This window comes from Hyla sarda, chromosome 2 (genome assembly GCF_029499605.1).
Source record: "Hyla sarda isolate aHylSar1 chromosome 2, aHylSar1.hap1, whole genome shotgun sequence".
Taxonomy (NCBI): domain Eukaryota; kingdom Metazoa; phylum Chordata; class Amphibia; order Anura; family Hylidae; genus Hyla; species Hyla sarda.
Window position 1 is genome coordinate 187,352,852 of NC_079190.1, and position 21,110 is coordinate 187,373,961.

General features: G+C 40.2%; 1 protein-coding gene across 8 annotated transcripts in view; it reads right to left on the reverse strand.

Moving 5' to 3' along the window:
- Positions 1-15,418: 15,418 nt before the first annotated feature.
- INPP4A (inositol polyphosphate-4-phosphatase type I A) overlaps positions 15,419-21,110 on the reverse strand; it is a 105,647-nt gene continuing 99,955 nt past the window's right edge. For 4 of the 8 annotated variants that reach the window (XM_056555935.1, XM_056555933.1, XM_056555934.1 and 1 more), the window contains one exon: positions 15,419-16,162. In XM_056555935.1, coding sequence (XP_056411910.1) covers positions 16,030-16,162 — 133 coding nt within the window. In that variant the 3' untranslated portion in view covers positions 15,419-16,029. Of the gene's footprint in view, positions 16,163-17,803; positions 19,940-21,110 lie in introns of those variants that run through there. The other 4 variants (XM_056555928.1, XM_056555932.1, XM_056555927.1 and 1 more) reach the window with 2 other exon arrangements.

The window sequence follows — 21,110 nt, forward strand, 5'->3', positions numbered from 1 at the left end:
CTGCTTTTTTATAACATTTTATTGCAAAAAAAATTAATAAATAAGTGTTGTATAAGCAAATATGGTATTAATAAAAAGTACAGATCACCATGCAAAAAAATGAGCCCTCATACCGCCACTTATACGGAAAAATGAAAAAGTTATAGGTCTTCAAAATAGGGGGATTTTAAACGTACTAATTTGGTTAAAAAGTTTGCGATTATTTTTTTTTTTTTTTTTTTTTTTAGCGCAACAGTAATAGAAAAGTGTATAATCATGGGTATCATTTTAATCGTATTGACCCAGAGAATAAAAAACGGATGTCATTTTTACCATAAATTGTACGACGTGAAAACAAAACTTTGCAAAATTGCGGTTTTCTTTTTAATTTTCCCACACAAATTGTATTTTTTTGGTTGTGCCATACATTTTGAGGTAAAGTGAGTGGCAATACAACGGACAACTGGTCGCGCAAAAAACAAGCCCTCATACTAGTCTGTGGATGAAAATATAGAAGTTATGATTATTTGAAGGGGAGGAGGAAAAAACGAAAACGTAGAAATAAAATTGTCTTAGTCCTTAAGGTCCAAATGGGCTGAGTCCTTAAGGGGTTAAAGGAGATGTCCGGTACAGACTATTCCTATTCCATCCTGCCCGGGCTGCAAAAAAAGAGTAAACAAACTTTCACTTACCTTCCTACGTTCCCCCGGAGCTCCGCAACAGCTGATCGGTCATCCGGGCTGTCTGCTTCCTACTTCCCATAGCCTGGGACATCACACAACGCTTCAGCCTATCACAGGCTGAGGTGGGACATCACACGACGCTTCAGCCTATCACCGGCTGAGGTGGGACATCACACGGCGCTTCAGCCTATCACAGGCTGAGGTAGGACATCACTACGGCCGGTGATAGGCTGAAGCGCCGTGCAGTGGCTCTGCAGAGAACAAAGGCAGAAAATCCAGAAATTCAGCTGTACAAACCTTGTGCTCAAGAGGTGCTTCAAATAAATACTGAATACTGTGCAATATTTTAGGTTTTCCTTTTTAATAAATTTGCTAAAATTTCTTACATCCTGTTTCTACATATTTATTAAGTGCAGAATGATGGGAGAAACTTAGTTGATTTTAGCACAAAGCTGCTACATAATAAGTAAAGACTTTCTGAATGTATAATGTGTTACATCATGTGATTCATGCAGACTGCAGTACATAAACAAGGCAAAAAATGTAATGAAGATTTATTGGGAGAATGGGATCCCCTATGGCGGCACACAATTTTACTTTGCACTCTAAAGCCAAAGGTGTAATATTTCAGTCCAATACTAGTTACTATGACTACTTACCTAATATATTTCTAAGTCTCCTCCACCAGGAACCCTTTGGTCTCAGCTGTCTCTTCAGCTGCCTTATGTAACTCTAGTGGGCAATGTCACGGTCAATGTCTTTTCGGGCAATGATGAATCCTTTACTTTCATGCCTCAAAACAGTAGTTGTGTGCAGATATTCAGCTCCACTCCTGTGTCCTGCAGCGCCCGGACTGGTGTGGACTACACCAATATGTAAATGCGCAACAAAGAAACGATGTCCAGCGCTGCTCCCGTTAAAAGATTTTTTATTTCACAACACCAAGGTACTGACAGGCATGGTGGACACTGGTAACGCGTTTCGGCTCGTTACTAGCCTTAGTCATACAACGAATAGTAGTAACATGGATCGTTATATAGGGCTACAGGTGGAACGTCATTTCCCATAGAACGGTACAAATCGCATTGTGCATATATTAACCATTGCATTTCTGTTTAACCCTATGCGATCCATTCAAACTACCGTATCTTTCGCCGTATAAGACGCACTTTTTCTTCCTCAAAACTGGGGGGAAAAAGTCGGTGCGTCTTATACGGCGAATAAACCCCTATGACAGCGGTCCCTGCGGCCATCAACGGCCGGGACCCTCGGTTAAAGCAGGACATCACCGATCGCGGTGATGCCCTGTATTAACCCTTCAGATGCAGTGTTCAAAGCTGACTGCCGCATCTGAAGGGAAAGTGACACTAACCCGGCTGTTCAGTCGGGCTGTTTGGGACCGCCGCGATTCCACCGCGGCGGTCCCGAACAGCCCAACTGAATAGCCGGGTTAGTGCTTACAGGACAACGGGAGGGACCTTACCTGCCTCCTCGGTGTCTTCTCCGTTCAGGGATCCCCTGTATGGCCGGCGCTCTCCTTCCTAGTCATCACGTTGTCGCGTACGTGCGTCGGTGTGCGTAACGACGTGATGGCGGCGACTGAGAGCGAGGATACCCGGCCGGCAGCAGAGACGTTCCGGAGCGACGGGGACACGGCGACAGCGATGGAGCGACATCCAGGGCAGCGGTGACGGGTCCGGAGCGGCGGGGACACTTGAGTATTACCTCCTGTGCAGTGGTCTTCAATCTGCGGACCTCCAGATGTTGCAAAACTACAACTCCCAGCATGCCCGGACAGCCGTTGGCTGTCCGGGCATGCTGGGAGTTGTAGTTTTGCAACATCTGGAGGTCCGCAGGTTGAAGACCACTATTGGGTACAAAATCTTTATTTTTTTTTTAGATTTTGCACCTATAAATTGGGTGCGTCTTATACGCCGGTGCGTCCTAAAGGGCGAAAAATACGGTATATAGAAAATTCACATGAACAATACACATAAAAAAACTAATAATTATATTACTAGGTGTATTCCAACAAAAAGCATTTTGTGGATTAATAGCAAACACATGCAATAATAATAGATTTTATCCCCGATAAAGTTGCTTGCCACATCACCTAATGTGCACATGGACTAAAAGATTTTCTAAAAAAAATCATCAGGAACAGTAACTTATCGGCACAAGACACATATAATATACAAAAAATATTATAATCATAAGCATATAAATTTGCACCGAAAATGTCTGTCCTGAACAGTTTCATAAAAACATTACAGTAAATCTAAATAGAAAATACACTTATTGCATTGTGGCTGTTTGATAGACTATTAACATTCTGCATATGTGTATTAATATTTATTAATTAATACAATAGAAATAAATGTATGCCTTGCATATTTGTCTCTATTAGGTCTTTTCAAATACTTTCGAATATATCTTTCTATATTGTCCTTCCTAAATAAATACATGTAAGTCATTGAATTATTGGCTAGATCCATATACAGGTATATATTTTTGAAATACAATGATTTACATGTGTTGTATAGTTTCTTTTCTATTTAGATTTACTGTAAAATTAGGTTCCTCCATGTTCTATCACGTTTTTAGAAACTGTTCAGGACAGACATTTTCAGCGCAAATTCATATGCTTATGATATTTTTAGTATGATATTATGTGTCTTGCGCCGATAAGTTACTGTTCCTGATGATTTTTTAGAAAATCTATTAGTACATGTTCACAGTAGGTGATGTGGCAAGCAACTTTATGGGCGATAAAATCTATATTATTGTTGCATGTGTTGTTTGCTATTAATCCACAAAATGCTTTTTGTTGGAATACACTTTTGTTGGAATACACCTAGTAATATAATATAATTATTTGTTTTTTTTAATGTGTATTGTTCATGTGCATTTTTTCTAAAGTTTGAATGGATCGCATAGGGTTAAACAGAAATGCAATGGTTAAAGGAGTATTTCAGGCAAAACCTTTTTTTTATATATATCAACTGGCTCCGGAAAGTTAAACAGATTTGTAAATTACTTCTATTAAACAATCTTAATCCTTCCAATAGTTATTAGCTTCTGAAGTTTTCTGTCTAACTGCTCAATGATGATGTCACGTCCCGGGAGCTGTGCAGTTCCTATGGGGATATTCTCCCATCATGCGCAGCTCCCGGGACGTGAGTCATCAGAGAGCAGTTAAACAGAAAACAACAACTCAACTTCAGAAGCTAATAACTATTGGAAGGATTAAAATTTTTAATAGAAGTAATTTACAAATCTGTTTAACTTTCCAGAGCCAGTTGATATATAAAAAATTTTTTGGCCTGGAATACCCCTTTAATATATGCACGATGTGATTTGCACCTGGGGAAAACAGGAGGAGGGCCGTCCCGTTCTATGGGAAATGACGTTCCACCTGTAGCCCTATATAACGATCCATATTTCTACTATTCGTTGTATGACTAAGGCTCGGTAACGAGCCAAAACGAGTTACCAGTGTCCACCATGTCTGTCTGTACCTTGGTGTTGTGAAATAAAAGAAATCTTTTAACGGGAGCAGCGCTGGACATCGTTTCTTTGTCAAAACAGTAGTGTCACAAGTCAGGGGTCAATCTCTGCAGCCCCAGCTTTCTCACAGTGCTGGCCCACATCCAACAGTTATTCACACACAACCCCATCACATGTAGTGATTCTCTCATAGGTCAAAAACATCATTGTCACCTCACATGTTCTCAACAATACCTTGTAGAATCCACAGTACTCCCATCTGACAGGAATCCACTTATTTTAATGGAAGCATGGAGATCTCCACAAGATGGTCACATACCACACTGCCACCAATCCTAGTTGCATAGGCAGCACTAACCCCTTAAGGACGTAGGGTTTTTCAGTTTTTGCATTTTCATTTTTCTCCTCATCACCTTCTAAAAATCATAACTCTTTCAATTTTGCACCTAAAATGCCATATTATGGCTTAGTTTTTGTGCCACCAATTCTGCTTTGCAGTGACATTAGTCATTTTTACCAAAATATCCACGGCGCAATGGAAAAAATTCATTGTGCGACAATTGAAGAAAAAATGCCATTTTGTAAATTTTGGGGGCTTCCGTTTCTACGCAATGCATTTTTTGGTAAAAAAAATTACATCTTATCTTTATTCTGTAGGTCCATACGGTCAAAATGATACCCTACTTATATAGGTTTGATTTTGTATTACTTAAAAAAAAAAATCATAACTATATGCAGGAAAATTTATACGTTTTTAAATTGTCATCTTCTGACCCCTATAACTTTATTTTTCCGCGTACAGGCCTAATTTTTTGCGCCGTGATCTGAAGTTTTTATCGGTCCCATTTTTATATTGATTGGGCTTTTTGATCACTTTTTATTCATTTTTTCATGATATAAAAAGTGACCAAATACGCTATTTTGGCTATTTTTATAGTTCGGACATTTACGCACGCGGCGATACCACATTTGTTTATTTTTATTTACACATTTTTTTTAAATGGGAAAAGGGGGGTGATTCTTACTTGTATTAGGGATGGGGCTTAAATGATCTTTACTTTTTTTTTTTTGCAGTGTAATAGCCCCCCCCCCCCCCCACTATTGGCCATTACACTGCAAATACCGATCTCATACACAGATCATTGCCGTAACACGGCAAAGATCAGTGTTATCGGCGGTCGATTGCTCAAGCCTGGATTTCAGGCTTGGAACAATCAATCGCCGATCAGACATGATGGAGGCAGGTAAGGGGACCTCCGCTCATGTTCTAGCTGATCGGGACATCGCAATTGCACCGTGATGGTCCCGATCAGCCTGACTGAGCTGCAGGGAAGCTTTTACTTTCATTTTAGACGCGGTGATCAACTTTGAATGCCGCGTCTAAAGGGTTAATAGAGCGTGGCACAACGATCGATGCCGCACACTATTAGCCCAGGGTCCCGAGACCTGCGTCCTTAAGAGGTTAACCTGGTGACAGAGCCCCTGACACACTCTCTTGCATGTGATTACTTAAACAAGTGATTGACTGCATCGGGCTGTGCATCATATATGGTGACATCACTGTATACCTCAGTCAGACTGTTTCGGTGGCAGCATGGGTTTGGGATCAAGTGGGGGATGAAGGGAGGGAAAAAAACAAATTGGACATAATGGGCTGGACAAAATTATTGGCACCCTTTCAAAATTGTGGAAAAATAAGATTGTTTCAAGCATTTGATGCTCCTTTTAAACTCACCTTGGGCAAGTAACAGGTGTGGGCAATATAAAAATCCCACCTCCAGAGATCTAGATTTGCCTTTGTCCACAGTGCGCAACATTATCAAGGTTGCTATTCTTCCTGAGCGTGGACGGATGAGAAAAATTGATGAATGGTGTCAATGCAGGATAGTCGGGATGGTGGATAAGCAGCCCCAAACAAGTTCCAAAGATAGTTTCCGCTAACACTGATGCTCCCTGAGCCTGCAGGACAGCTTGAATATCAGTCGACATTTAAATGAAATGCTATGGCAGGAGACCCAGGAGGACCCCACTGCTGACACAGACAGAAAAAAGCAAGACTACATTTTGCCAAAATGAACTTGAGTAAGCCAAAATCCTTCCGGGAAAACATCTTATGGACAGATGAGACCAAGATAGAGCTTTTTGGTAAAGCACATCATTCTACTATTTACAGAAATGGAATGAGGCCTACAAAGAAAAGAACACAGTACCTACAGTGAAATATGGTGGAGGTTCAATGATGTTTTGGGGTTGTTTTGCTGCCCCTGGCACTGGGTGCCTTAAACGTGTGCAAGGCATCATGAAATCTGAGGATTACCAATGGATTTTGGGTCACACTGTACAGCCTAGTGTCGGACGCAAACCCAGCTTTCTGAGATCTTGGGTCTTCCAGCAGGACTAGGACTCCAAACATACGTCAAAAAGCCACCCAGAAATGGATGGCAACAAAGCACTGGAGAGTTCTGAAGTGGCCAGCAATGAGTCCAGATCTAAATCCCATTGAACACCTGGGGAGAGATCTTAAAATTGCTGTTGGGAAAAGGTGCCCTTCCAATAAGAGAGACCTGGAGCAGTTTGCAAAGGAACATTCCGGCTGAGAGGTGTAAGAAGCTCATTGATGGTTATAGGAAGCGACTGATTTCAGTTATTTTTTCCAAAGGGTGCACAACCAAATATTAAGTTAAGGGTGCCAATAATTTTGTCCAGCTCATTTTTGGAGTTTGGTGTGACATTATGTCCAATTAGCTTTTTTTCCTCCCTTTTTTTTGGGGTTTAGTTCCAATACACACAAAGGGAATAAACATGAGCATAGGAAAATGTGTTGTTGCAATCCTTTTCTGTGAGAAATACTTCATTTTCTTGAAAAATTTCAGGGGTGCCAACATTTAAGGCCATGACTGTATGTCATATAGGAATCAACAGAAAAGTGAAGTTTGGTTGATGCAGTTAGATTCTGAGAGGTACACTAAGGTACGCCAAACATATACAAATAAATTCATGCTGTAATTGTTTTTACTGAAGGTGGGCTTGTGTAAAAATGCTACAGCATCACCTGCCTCCTGGACTCCCCTTTGCCTATGATACCATGATTGACATACAGTGCTCAGCTCACAGTACCCATACTTGTACACAGGTTGTGTTTTTTTTGTTAAGCTTCTTTCATCTTTGTGGGTGTCTGCAGCCACTAGAGACCTGAAGAATCTCCATCCTTGGAATGACATGTCCGCTGATAATTGACGTCATGCAATCTGTGCATGTGTGCAAAGATGTTTCAGGCTCTTTAGTGGCTGCTGGCATGAAACCGTCTGAGCCCAAGAAGAGAGAAAGTCTGTGCTTAGAGCATCTCCTTCCTTCAGATGTCATATTCACTGATTGATGTCACACAATTTGTGCATGTGCCTCTAGTTGCTGCAGGCATGAATAAGTCTAAGGCCATAAATAGGGCAAGAGAAAACACCTGTGACCGGTATACTTTTATCTACAGAGGGAAACCAACTGGGGGCCTATCTACAGGGGGAAACTTTCTGGGGAAATGTTCTAGGGAAACTACCTAATGGGATACCTCTATATTGGGGAAAATACCTTATTTGGGCACCTACTGTATATACTGGGGCACTTATATACTGGGGAAAGTACCTAATCCAGGAAACAACATACTGGAGAACCTGTCTAGTGACTGAAGCGACCCACCCCTACTATCTGCCCTTTTACCCACTTTATTGAGCAGGATACCAAGGTAGCACTATTAATGTTTGGGGCGGAGGGTGAGGAAGGTGCTGGAGAAGTGTGGAGCCAAAGAGGTTTGTCTGGTAGGTTCTGCAGAGAGGAGTTTTGGCTGGAAGAAATAGACTTTTGCGGTCTGGGCCAGATGGACACACAAAAGGGAAAATGACTGACTGTTTAGAGAAGACATCACTTGCAAGTCACTATATGTAAGTAAACTGAAGATGCGAAAAAAAAAAAAAAAAAAACAGGAGCGCATCCTAGTGCATTATATCTGACATAAAAGGTGTCATTTTATCAGAGCAGATTAGTTATGCTCACCGAAGTTGGTAATGCTAAGAGCATAACATCTGTTGCAGCGTGTAACAGGAGCGGGTAGACAGCCCTGGAGACCCAATTTCCAAAGGATTTCGGCAGAGGTAGAGAGATGCTGGCGCTGGAACTCACTGCACGCCAGTGGTCTCCAACCTGCGGACCTCCAGCTGTTGCAAAACTACAACTCTCAGCATGCCTGGACAACCAACGGCTGTCCGGGCATGCTGGGAGTTGTAGTTTTTCAACAGCTGGAGGTCCGCAGGTTTGAGACCACTGCTGTACGCTGTATTCCTATGCCCGGGCTGCAAAAGAAGAAAATAAACTTTAACTTACCTACGTCGGCCTTACCCTGAGGACTGGAATGTCGGACAGCCGTCAGCCTATCACCGGCCGCAGTGATGTCCCACCCCGGCCAGTGATAGGCTGAGCCCACTGTCATGTAAGAAGCTGGCTCCTTACATGACAGTGGGCTCAGCCTGTCACTGGCCGGGGCGGGACATCGCTACGGCTATCAGACGTTCCAGTCCCCAGCATAAGGCAGACGTAGGTATGTTAAAGTTTATTTTCTTTCTTTTGCAGCCCCTGCATAGGAATACAGCGTACAGCAGTGGTCTCAAACCTGCGGACCTCCAGCTGTTGCAGAACTACAACTTTCAGCATGTCGGGCATGCTGGGAGTTGTAGTTTTGCAACAGCTGGAGGTCCGTAGGTTGTAGACCACTGGCGTACAGTGAGTTCCAGCGCCAGCAGCCCCCAGCAAAGAGGAGGAGGGCAGTGCTTGACATATGTGAGTAGTGCCCCGCTGGGCTGATAATTAATTGGGGGGAGCAGAACAGCACTGGCGGGTCACATATGATTAGTTCCCCGATGTGGGGACAGCGCAGCACCAGGCTGATTCACTTATTCCCGAGGGAGAGGTACCAAACCGGTATTGCGGTATGGGTTAAAATTCATATCGTGCAGCACAAAAATTTCGGTATTCGGTATGAACCGGTATACCGCCCAGCCCTACAGCACTGTCCCAGGTCATGAAGCGGATGCAGAACTTCTCTAAACAGCTGTATTTAGCTCAAGATTGGGTGTTGGGCCCCAACCTACCTGATCTAGATGTCATATCCTAAGGATACTATTAAGGAGAGTGCCAGCAGTACGATCAGTGGACATATGCCAAAAGTTTGTTGTGCAACTTGCAGCATATGTATAATAAATGACAGACAAGTGATGCTTACAATTTCTCTTCCTTGATGGTCCACTTCCACATTTTAGCCCCATTTTCTTTTTTCCCCATTTCTTTTTTCCAATAATAGATCCACATATTGGAAGCTAGAGTTAAAAGTCTTATCCATTAATGGGCAACCAACCCCTTTAATCATCTGTGTAAATACAACTTCCATATTTCATATCAACATTCTTGCATGTGGATTTGCATCTCGGTGGTCTACCGAAAATGAATAATTTGACTTACAAAACTAAAAATAACTCCATAATGCCTGGGCAACATTTGTCAGCTGTTTATTTCAAGACTAGCACATGTACAGCAGATACAGTGAGCAAGTGATGGACGGTTACAGAAAACAATAACCATATACATAATACTGGCCAAATTAAATATGTTAAAAAAAAGTATACAGAGCTTGGCAAGTGAAAAGGCATTAAACAAACAAAAAGTGTGTGGTATCATACAATATCTTTACAAGTGCAAAGGTTACAAAACACGACCGAATTAACAGATCTTCCAGCTGCATTAGTAGGCATTTCCTTCATATACCGGGGATAACAGTTTGACACGTTACTGTATTCAACCAGGGCTACTCAGGAAACCTGAGTATTAGGCGGCTACAGCGATGGTTCTTTATACCATATTGCTTTGTAACATTTGTACGTTTCATCACTTGACCATTTGTAGTCTATTGGAAGGAAAGGAATCCACATGCAATTCTTTAGCAGCCAGGGTTACAAGGCTTCTTCAGGCAGCTACAACGATTGAGTCTGAACAATACTACCGTCACAACGTGCAGGTGCGCACTTCTAATCCAGACTTTTTTTTTCCCCTAAAATGACCTCATTGTATTTAGATCATACCCACTACAGAAACAGCAAGGAATACAGATCTGTACAAAGGCTACTAGAAAAAGTTAACATAACACCAATGTTAATGAGTTTGTGATATTGTAAGACTTCATGTGGATTACAATGGAGAAAACTCTTTAAAGTTAAATTTATCCCCCCCCCCCTATTAAAAGAATTATAATTTGTTACTTTTTTGTATTATTTTTCTACCTTTTGGACTGAAGATTTCATCAGATGTACATCAAAATGCAACTGACGACATTTCTACCCAACATTTCTACACATGAACCTCTCTCTATTGCCATACAATGTGGCAGTATTAATAATCTGTGGGAACAGTGAAGGAAGTACCATAAGAGCAGTGCATCGCTGGTAGAGAACTGCCAAATGAGTCACAAGCTTCTTGGCTCTGTAGCGGCACCTACATTTGTATGGTTTTCATCAGTGCCGGGCTTCATAAAGCTTATATTAATACATTGAAGAATCTACTCCACTGTTACTGCTAATGGTAGTACAGTTACTTGATACTACAAAAGGTCAAATTATACTCAAACATGCCAAGTAAAAAAAAAAAATATTCTATCTTTTACCAGAAACAGCATCACTCTTGTCTCCATTCACCTGAAGGGGCTATGTGCAAAACAACTAGTTGCCCATAGAGCAGGGCAGTGCAAAGCCATTTCTGGCAAAAAGTGTTCTTTCCCCCACACTCATTTGAAGGGGAAAAACATCATCCACGGGGTAGGGGATGCGGGGGGTCTGACCGCTTTGACTCCCCCGCAATCTCCTGTACAGAGCCCAGCAACTCACTCATCCTTGCAGAGCTCCAGCACCCATCATTAGAGATGAGCAGGAGTGACGGCCTGCTTAGCCAATCATTGGTCCATTCTCAGCCAGTGACTGGCTGGGTGGGCTGTCACTTCCACTCATCTTAGAAGGTGGAGAACACTGCACTGCAAAATGTGCAAGTTGCTGGGCCCTATACAGGAGATTGCAGGGGGTCCCAGCAGTCAGACAACCCCACTTTAAGATATAGGAAAAGTTGACTTCCCCAGAGTACCACTTTAAATATTAGTTCAGAGTGAGATAATTTAATACTAGATGAAATTTAGTCAGGGAAAGAATAGATGAATCACTAAAGCTTTTCACTTATCTAAGACATATGCTCCCTTATTAAAGCATATCTATATATAACTCAATAAAAATCAAGATTAGCTTTAAATGGGCACTGTCAGATACAAAAACTTTTGATATGTTGTAAAGCATACAAAACCAATGGGTTTTGCAATTGCTTTCATTAGAAAATTTTCAGTATTTCATATTTAAAGGCCAGTCAAACAACTGACCCCCCCCCCCCGCTTGGACACATACTAGTCCTGCTGTGTCCATGCATCATCACCTATGTCATGGACCCACTTCCTTGATTCACAGCTGTGAGCGCAGGGCTCACAGCTAGAGGAAAAATCCTCCCACTGTCAGCTTGTGTCCTGCTACTGTCAGTGAGGACAAGCTGGGAGTTGTAGTTTTGCTAATGCTAGGGGAGATGTGAGCAGACAGCATACTGAGAGGGGGAGCTGCACATTCAGTCTAGTGAGATAAATTAAAAGTGTAGTAAAAAAAATTAATAATAAAGGTGCTAGACACATAAAAATTAGGTGTACATGATCAGGATTAGGTACTGAGTGATATATTTTAAAAAAAATATTTTTGTTGGACCTGACAGGTACACTTTAAGGATATGCTACCTTACAGCCATTCTACAAATATAGAGTACCGTGAACTGTTCTGGCATTTAAAAGCACAACAATCTAGAATTATACTGCTATTCACGGTTGGTAAGACAGTCTATTACCAACATCAAAATGCAGAGGTGATATAAGGATCTAATATAAAAAGTGATCCCATATGAATGGGTTTCATACATTGTAATAAATGTATTTCCCGCACCCAGCAGACTATTCATTCATGTTAGTGCTTCCAGTTTCAACAAATACATTTTTGTTTGTTTTTGTGTAATGAAAAGTTATAGTTATAATGGTACTTTCTGTACCAGTTATACTTTCAAGTTCTCCTCATGATAATTCATCAGGATAGTTTTTACTTCTAGGGGATAAAATTCTGTCCTAGTCATGTGATCTGATAACTGTACTGCAGAACTCCATCCACCTGTGAGTCCATCCAATGGCCAAAACAGTTTTTTTGTGCACAGTTTCAAGATAATGCATTTTTGGAAACACATGGTGAATGCACCAGATGGAATCTTGCAAAGTGAGCTATAGTACAGTGACCCCCCCGACCTACGATGCCCCCGACATATAATTTCAACATGCGATGGCCTCCCAGAGGCAGCATCAACATACAATGCTTTTGTATGTCGGGGCCATCGCATAAACGGCTATCTGGCAGCGCAGACTGCTACAGCTGCCACCGGATAGCCGTTTACGGTGCCCCGTGTGGTCAGCTGACAATCAGGCATCAGGCATCAACTGTCCCCAGAGTAAATGGACAGACCACTGCTCCATTCACTCTCCATGAAACTTCTGAACAAAGTAGAGCACTGTGTTGAGAAATACCATACAAAGAGAATGTAGCGGTCTCAAAGATAGGCACTGCCTCTCTTTTCATTTGGGGACACATGACCTTTGTCCTAGTGATCGGTGGGGGTCTCAGAAGTCATACCCTACCAAACAGTTAGATATTCCTTAGCCAGTGGATAGGGGATAATGTTGTTTTGTTATAGCCCCTTAAATGCTGAAATGTTTATTCAAAACACATCATAAAAGATGAAGAATGTGGAATATTTAACATGGAATATTTCACAGATTGTAAAATGCTAACAAAAAAACTGCAGTAAAATAGGTATAAAAAAGGAGTTTTTTAACCTAATATTTTGCTGTTAAAAGTCTATAAAAAAAATGACTGGAATTATTCCTGTATCTTTATACAATGTAGCCATTTTTCAATAGACTTTAATGGATCACATTGACTTTTTATACTTACAACTTATATATATTACTGCAGTTTTTTTATTTTATTTTACTCTGTGTAAACCCATCCTTAATCTGCGATTTTCAACCTATTTACAACAGTTAATATAATACACTATTTATATCATTATATTAAAAAAAAAAAAAATCAACAGTGACTCAACTCAGGCTCATATTATCCAAGATACAAAAGTTCATTTTGGTATAGACGTCTCCCTTGAAATAAGTCCTTAGTTTTAGTCTGGTAATCACTTCTGTCCAGCTGAAAGCTAACCTTTTATAGCATTCAATATACTTCTATGTTACGTCCAGTCATAAATATATAATCTAATGTATAGCATAAATTAGTTTACTTTCGACTGTGCCCACTTGTTATGAGTAATGGGAGTTATCTGTACTTTATATTCATATTGGCTATGCACATAATGTCATTTACAACTTGCATTCTTTGACTTCAGGCGTCTTTTAAAGGTCATAATAGAATAGCATGCTTCTCTATCCAACCCGATAGGAAATCGAGAAAACTCCAGCTATATGAAAGCTGATAGACAACAGCCTATCCTAACAGATCATAACTGAACCATCAAATAGATTTTGACAGACCAGTACAGATCCACAATATACCTTATGTAAACATTTGATATTCATATAAATTGTTCACATCTCCGCCCCTAGACATCTTATCCCCTATCTAAAGGATAGGGGATAAGATGTCTAATCTCGGCTGCGGCACCCCAGACATCCGGAGGACGGCGCCAACTTCGCTCCATGCTGGATGACTGGTGATGCCGGGCAGAGGCTCAAACCATGACGGCCATGCCCCGCTCGTGACATCACGACCACGCCCCCTCAATGCAAGTCTATGGGAGGGGGCATGATGCCCCTCCCATAGACTTGCATTGAGGGGGCGTGGCCGTGACTTCACAAGCCTCCGGAGCTGCACCCGACGCTGTAAACAAATGCCGGGTGAAGCAGGGAGATCGCGGGGGTCCCCAGCGGCGGGAGCCCCGCAATCACACATCTTATCTAGGGGAGCAGTACCCCTTTAAGTTTCCATCAGGGATTCTGGTATTTTAGACAGTTAAAATAAAGTAGTTTAAGCATTTGTTTTCATATAATAACTTACTGTTCAAAAACAAAAAGTAGCTCTAATAAAATAAGATAAATGTAAATTTATATTAAAAGGAAGCCACAATATATAAAGGCACTCTTCTCTCTAAGCATTTTTTATATCTATAGTAGGCGTTGGTATTTAGGCTATCTTAGGCAGATAGTAAAAAAACTTCTGGATGCTTCAAGAATATTAAAGCATTAACTAGAGGTGCAAATAACTCAATGTTCATATTTCCAACTTGGACTTTGAATTCAGGAGAAACCTACAGGGTACTAATGGACGGATCATATATTGTAAACTAAACTCTGAGCTTAGATGTTGCATGTTTCTGAGGTTATATTGTGAGATGGGGAATGGAGGCAAGTAGGATGCAAGAGGTAGATGGAAAAAAAACGTATTAAGGCCGGAATATGATCGTGATCACAGGCACCTCTAACTATATGCAGCAAGTATACACATGCAGTAACTCATAGAATTAATTTCATTATAAACTGTACACTTAATGATATGAAACTAGAAAAACAACTGGATAGATTGGCGTTGAACTAGAATCCCTGGGGTTCTGGACGTATGATAATCTATTTATTTAGAAAAATAGCCAAATGTTTAATCTGAGGTTTTACCAGGGATTAAACAGCTTCGAGGGTGTTCACATGTTCCAAGTATCATTGCTGAGTAACAATAACCGAAATTATTTTATGATACAAGATAAGCTTATACAAAGTAAAAGGAACTTCATAAGGTCAAGGACCTGCATTTATTGATGGTAAAATATTCTAACCAGCTGAATTTTAATATTGAAAAAAATGTATTGGTGGGTGATAGGGACTAGAGATGAGCGAACTTACAGTAAATTCGATTCGTCACAAACTTCTCGGCTCGGCAGTTGATGACTTTTCCTGCATAAATTAGTTCAGCTTTCCGGTGCTCCGGTGGGCTGGAAAAGGTGGATACAGTCCTAGGAGACTCTTTCCTAGGAATGTATCCACCTTTTCCAGCCCACCGGAGCACCTGAAGGCTGAACTAATTTACACAGGAAAAGTCATCAACTGCCGAGCTGAGAAGTTTGTGACGAATCAAATTTACTGTAAGTTCCTCATCTCTAATAGGGACTCTTCTTTACTGTTTATCTTCTAAACAGACAAAAGGAAAGTATGAGCAGATATCACAAAGCTCACATTCTTTTTTTTGTTTTTTTTCTGAACATGTTTATACTCAAAGGAACTGGTTTACATCCCTTTTATATTACAGTCTACATGTCAAAACGGTTATTACATTTCAGATCAACTGCTTGAACACATTAAAACTCAGTTTTGCCTATGAAATCTGCAGCCCAACACACTAAAACAGTCACATTTTTCTATAAAGGAACCCAAAGGGGTAATAGTGGGACCATGGGACACCTTTTCAGATAATGGACGTAACTATACTACTCCACCAGTCTGTCCTGAAGATCACTAGGAGGTTTAGAATGCTTTAAGTAGCCTTGTAGGTAGAGGTGAGCCTAACACATTATGCAAAATGATCTTCTTGTGCATGCTCTGTTTACATAATCGGTGTCTCCAGAAACCATCAAGGAACGAATTTTTCATTATATACATAAAGTAACGCAAATCTACAGATATTGCAAGAGGAACTTCCAACGGCAGAAGCTAAGTTTCCACTTTTCCGTAGGTCCCTTCAGGAGGCCTGTAATGCTTTGGAAATGCTTTCAGCTGGAGACTGTTAAAGGCGTATTTGCGACATCCAACATTCTTCATGGTGTTTTCTCGACGACATCCCTCACTATGAAAAAACAAAAGACAAAACAGGCACAACAAAAGAAAATAAAACCTGCACAAATAACAAATGAAAAGCATGGTCGAAAGCAGTAGCAAGTGCAGCAGAATAAATGGGTGTTCGAGGATACATGCTAAGGGAGTGGAATGTGCAGGTTAACATATCCAGCAGCTCAGTCCTGGTGGAATAAAAAAGTGTATTTTATTATATTTTGTGTTGAGATGTAAAGCATGACAGAAACTAGGCTATAGCAGCTATGTACAGAACAGAAAAAAAGGATTAAATCATATTTTCTGTAAAGGTGCAAACTTGGAGGCATTCAGAATAAATGGAAAACAAAAACATAAGTCACTCTTCCTTTCATTGGCAGAAAACGTACCCTAATCCACAATAACATAATGTACACAGTTAGTGAGTTACAACTTACAGCCATGCCTCTAATTTTATCAACTTTGAGATTGTCCCAAGCTTTCATCAAAATTTAACCCAAAAAATACACCCACAAACAAACGTGGCAGACCAATAGTGTAACCTTACATTATACTATCTAACTTTTTTTTTTTAATATGCAGGTTCCTGTTCACTAGTTAACAAAATGCATCAACGTAATGTCCCAGGCCTATCAAAGCAGATTTTCTTCACCTTTATTCTGATTAACAGGAGACAGTTCCACATAGTACCGCCCCTTAACCTCCATCTTTCATTATATACAATCTCACCTGAGACAACCATTTCAAAAAGAAGCTACTGTGATCATTGTTCATCCATTTTAAAACATGGACAACAGGAGTCTTAGGCTAGGTTCACATTGCTGTAGGGCTCTGCTATATGGAGCTCCATTGGCAAGTCTGTCGTAACAACTGGAGTTTAGCACGCACTATTTTCTATATTACTACACTCTAGTAAGCTACCAAATTCCCAAAGGACCCCATTCAAGTCAATTGGATCTGTTGGGACCTGGTGGAGTCAGTCATGCTCCGACACGTTTTAGGGACGTTCGGTGCAAAAGAAAGAGCCTAACGGACCCAGAACAGGACGGAGCACAACAGCAATGTAAACCTAGCCTTACAGAGCAGCTCTCCATTCTGACTCATGAAGAAGAGGGGGGTGTTTTAATGGAGACCACCATCTTTGGACAAGGGTTTTCCTCATGAGCCAATCCCTTTTAAGAACACTTTTGTTTTACAACTACAAACACTACCTTCAAGTTAGTCCAAGTCTTATATATCTATATAAACAATAAAGTCCTCTATGACATTTGCCATTATCATATATTAACCTCACACTGAAGTGAATATGTCCCCCCAGGCCTCAATCTGAGTACTAAGTACTCTACCTACACACATTGTACACTGAAAGAATTGTAGAGCTTACACTTGAAGTGTAATAAAATCCAATTTTTATTGTATCCACATAGTTAGAATATAACATGAAGCTCAATATATAACATGGTACCTCAACCTGCCACAGTTTCTACATATCATTAAGGTGCATGTATACATAAAGTGCTAAGATTGTCCTCACCCATTGTATCTGGACCCCACCGCTAAGAAAGGCGACGAAACAGCAGCTGTTGGGGTAGTGGAGCGGTGTGGTCCAGATACAATGGGTGGGGAAAAACTTAGCACTTTATGTATGCATGCACCTTAATGATATGTAGAAACTGTCGAAGGTTGAGGTAGCTGACTGTAATGTACAGGAGTGCGTTCCGACATGTCGGTTGCACCAACAGTTAGAAACTGCATGAAATAATTGTAGTGCTGTATCAGATATTATAATCCTTTGAGATATAGTGACAATGCATATACTGAATATATATAGTGCACAGTGGTGAAATATTATTGAACCCTAAGCTCCATTTGTTTACATTGGCAGAACCTGTCTGCAGAGCTCCATGTTATATATTAACAACCTGGATACAATAAAAATTGGATTTTAATTCACTTATTCAAGTGTAAGTTCTACAATTTTTTCATATTTAAAGTAAAGCATAGTAAAGATGTTCAATAAGCATATATAAGTAATAAGCTAGAATACCGTGGCGCTATCTCTTCAAGCTTAGGTCTATGATATGTACGTAGCCATAACTTGCGAATGGCATAATTATTATCACATCATAAAGGTCTTGGCAAGTCCTTTATCTTTCTCACTAAAAACTACTAATGTCTACACTTGTTTAATAAATAATAACATGAAGAATATGTTGCATAATACTAAAAAGTCAGAAATACACAGAATACAAGTGAAGCAGAAATTGGACTGATGGGCATTGAGCAAACACAAGCTTTGCTTTCATTCATTTAAAAGGATTTCTGACCATTACCACCCACACCAAGGTGTCTGTTCCACCCCTGACCACTCCATGTGTGTCCCATCCCACCAGCTTTCGCAAAACATTTTGTCCCAGCTTTTAAAATGAGTACCCCTATGCCATTTTACCCCCTTGCCCTTTCATTACTCCATGTTTGCAACGTACAGAACCCTATACATTTTCTGCAGTCTTTCCACCTTGTGAAGACAAATAACATACAAGTTTTCATTTCTTCCATAATATCAAAGATAAAAGCCTGATAAATCTGGAGTAAAGCTAAAGATGATGGGATGGAATATTAAACAATACAAATACATGGCCGTAAAACAACATCCAATCCCATGTGAGTAACGAATGGTTTCCATAAACTAACACCTAGCTCTGTATAACCGATTGCACGAACAGATCTGGTCTAACATGTGGAATACAAAGTCATAAACAGAATAAAATAATGCATGCTTAATGTTACACACAGTAGAATGCAATAGTAAAAATGGTTACTACAGGACCATTATAAAAAAACTAAATGGAGGCATAGAATATTAAATAATTCAAATGCAAACTTGATATTGGGCAGTTCTGTGCAAAAGGCACTTCTCTGGAGCTAACTATGGCCTTAGACATCCATATTACTTCCAAAAAGCACAGGTGTCTGGAGTAATGAAAAATATAGAAGGTGCATGAGCTATATTGCAAGACTATGTCTATATACTATTTAAACATGGAAGCACAATGGGCAGCAGGTGAGGAAGATTGTTTTTTTTTTTTTTCTTGCTTCAAAAATATACATAAAAATATAGATTTTAAAAGTGCATGCATCTGAAAAGTTGTCAAACTATATATTGATCAACCAATTGGGAAAGCAAATATGCAGCTACCACCATGCTGCCAAAACATGATATTTAGGTAAGACCAGCAACTATGGCTGGCCAATGAAGAAGGGAATGTTGGATACTTATATCTTATAAAGTATGTCATGAAAACAGCATGAATAGTATAAAATTCAATAGAATACTGAAGGTTGGTAGATAAGCTACATAGTGCCATTTGTATGTACGGTACTATAGGTACAAAGCAGCATCAAGGACATGAGGTAAGTTGTAAGCAGAATGTGAATATCTATGTACAAGCATGGCCTGCCCAGTACAAATGAACTGCCCCAGATTTAGAAAAGTTCCCAATGTAAAATGAAAACTGTAAGGCATAATATAGGACATAGCTCAGTCAATAGTGTGAGAAATTGTCTCCGCAGGACTGTGTGTTTCCAGGCATAAATGTTTCCGCCTCGTCTTCATTTGCAACGAAATCTGGAAACCAAGTATGCAATACTGAGGAACAGCCACACTATAAGCAAATTTGGGCTGAAGGCTAACAATGGGATAGAGTAGAGGAGGCTGGGGTCCAGCCTTAAATCTCGGATCGGAACCAAGCCACTCAAGTTCTTCTGGGTGACTAGTTCTCGAGTTCCAATGCTGTGAAGAGGACATTTTTGGAGTGCAAAGAAAACCATTATGGGCAAAACAAACAGACAAGTATAAAATATAAATAAATTAAAGAACATACAAATATGGTAATATAAAAAATAAAGCAAAAGAAGGCAAATCAAAGCAGGAAAAAGTAAGAAATGCATCAAAGTCACCGACCATTGGAAACAAACATAGAATGACAGTGTAAGTAAACCAAAAGCAGCAAAGTGGAGTAAAGAGAAAAGAGAGAACAAAAGAGAAATCATAAGAATGCATTGTAAGACAAGTGAAGAAGAAAAGAAAAAAAGACTGGCAGATTTCTAATTTGGTTTTGGTGCAGAGAGCCACTTGTCCATGCTGCCATGCATCAACATGCTGCTAAGCTGTGGCCATCTGAGATGCAAACAGACCATAACAAACCAGTACAGGATTTGACCCTTTCAATTTCCAAGAAATAAATGTTAAAGTTGCCAGATTGCATTGTCTGACTGCGTTGTATTCAGGTGTTCGAGGTTGCTCATTATTATAAAAATGTCATTTTCTGGAGATATTACCTCCGGAAGTTAATAATTGCTTGATAAAAGCCGCGCAACGCATGTGATCTTCTGGGAGAATATCAAACGAATAATAGAAGAGACTACAGATGGCAGAGACCTTAATATCATGATCATGCCCTGGTGAAATTCTATGTATGTGGGGGGGGGGGGGGGGGGAATTATTGGATCAATAAAAGAGCATAGAAGACAAAATGGCTCCTGTTAGTGAATTACTAGCTATTCAACATGAGATGCATGTCATGGTCAAAAATACCGCCACTGTTTATACATGGATGTATAAAAATTGTCTACTGTCTACAGTATCTAGCAAGAACTGTCTATCCTGGATATGAAGGTTAAATTATGAGTCAAAGTACAAGAACACCAGTCTAATCCAGTATCTACCTCAAGCCAACTCTTCACTAGAATGATAAAACCCAAATAGACTCCTTTTTGTCATCTAAGGGGATTCAGTTTTGTTCCGCAAAACATTATACAGTGGTCTCAGGGTTAAATATTTTCAACATATGATGGTCTTTCCTGGACCATTGTAACTTGAAACTAGACTCCACATACAATGCCAGAATTCGTCTGGATTGTGCGAATATCTGGAATATCTCACCAATCAGAATGGGCATTTT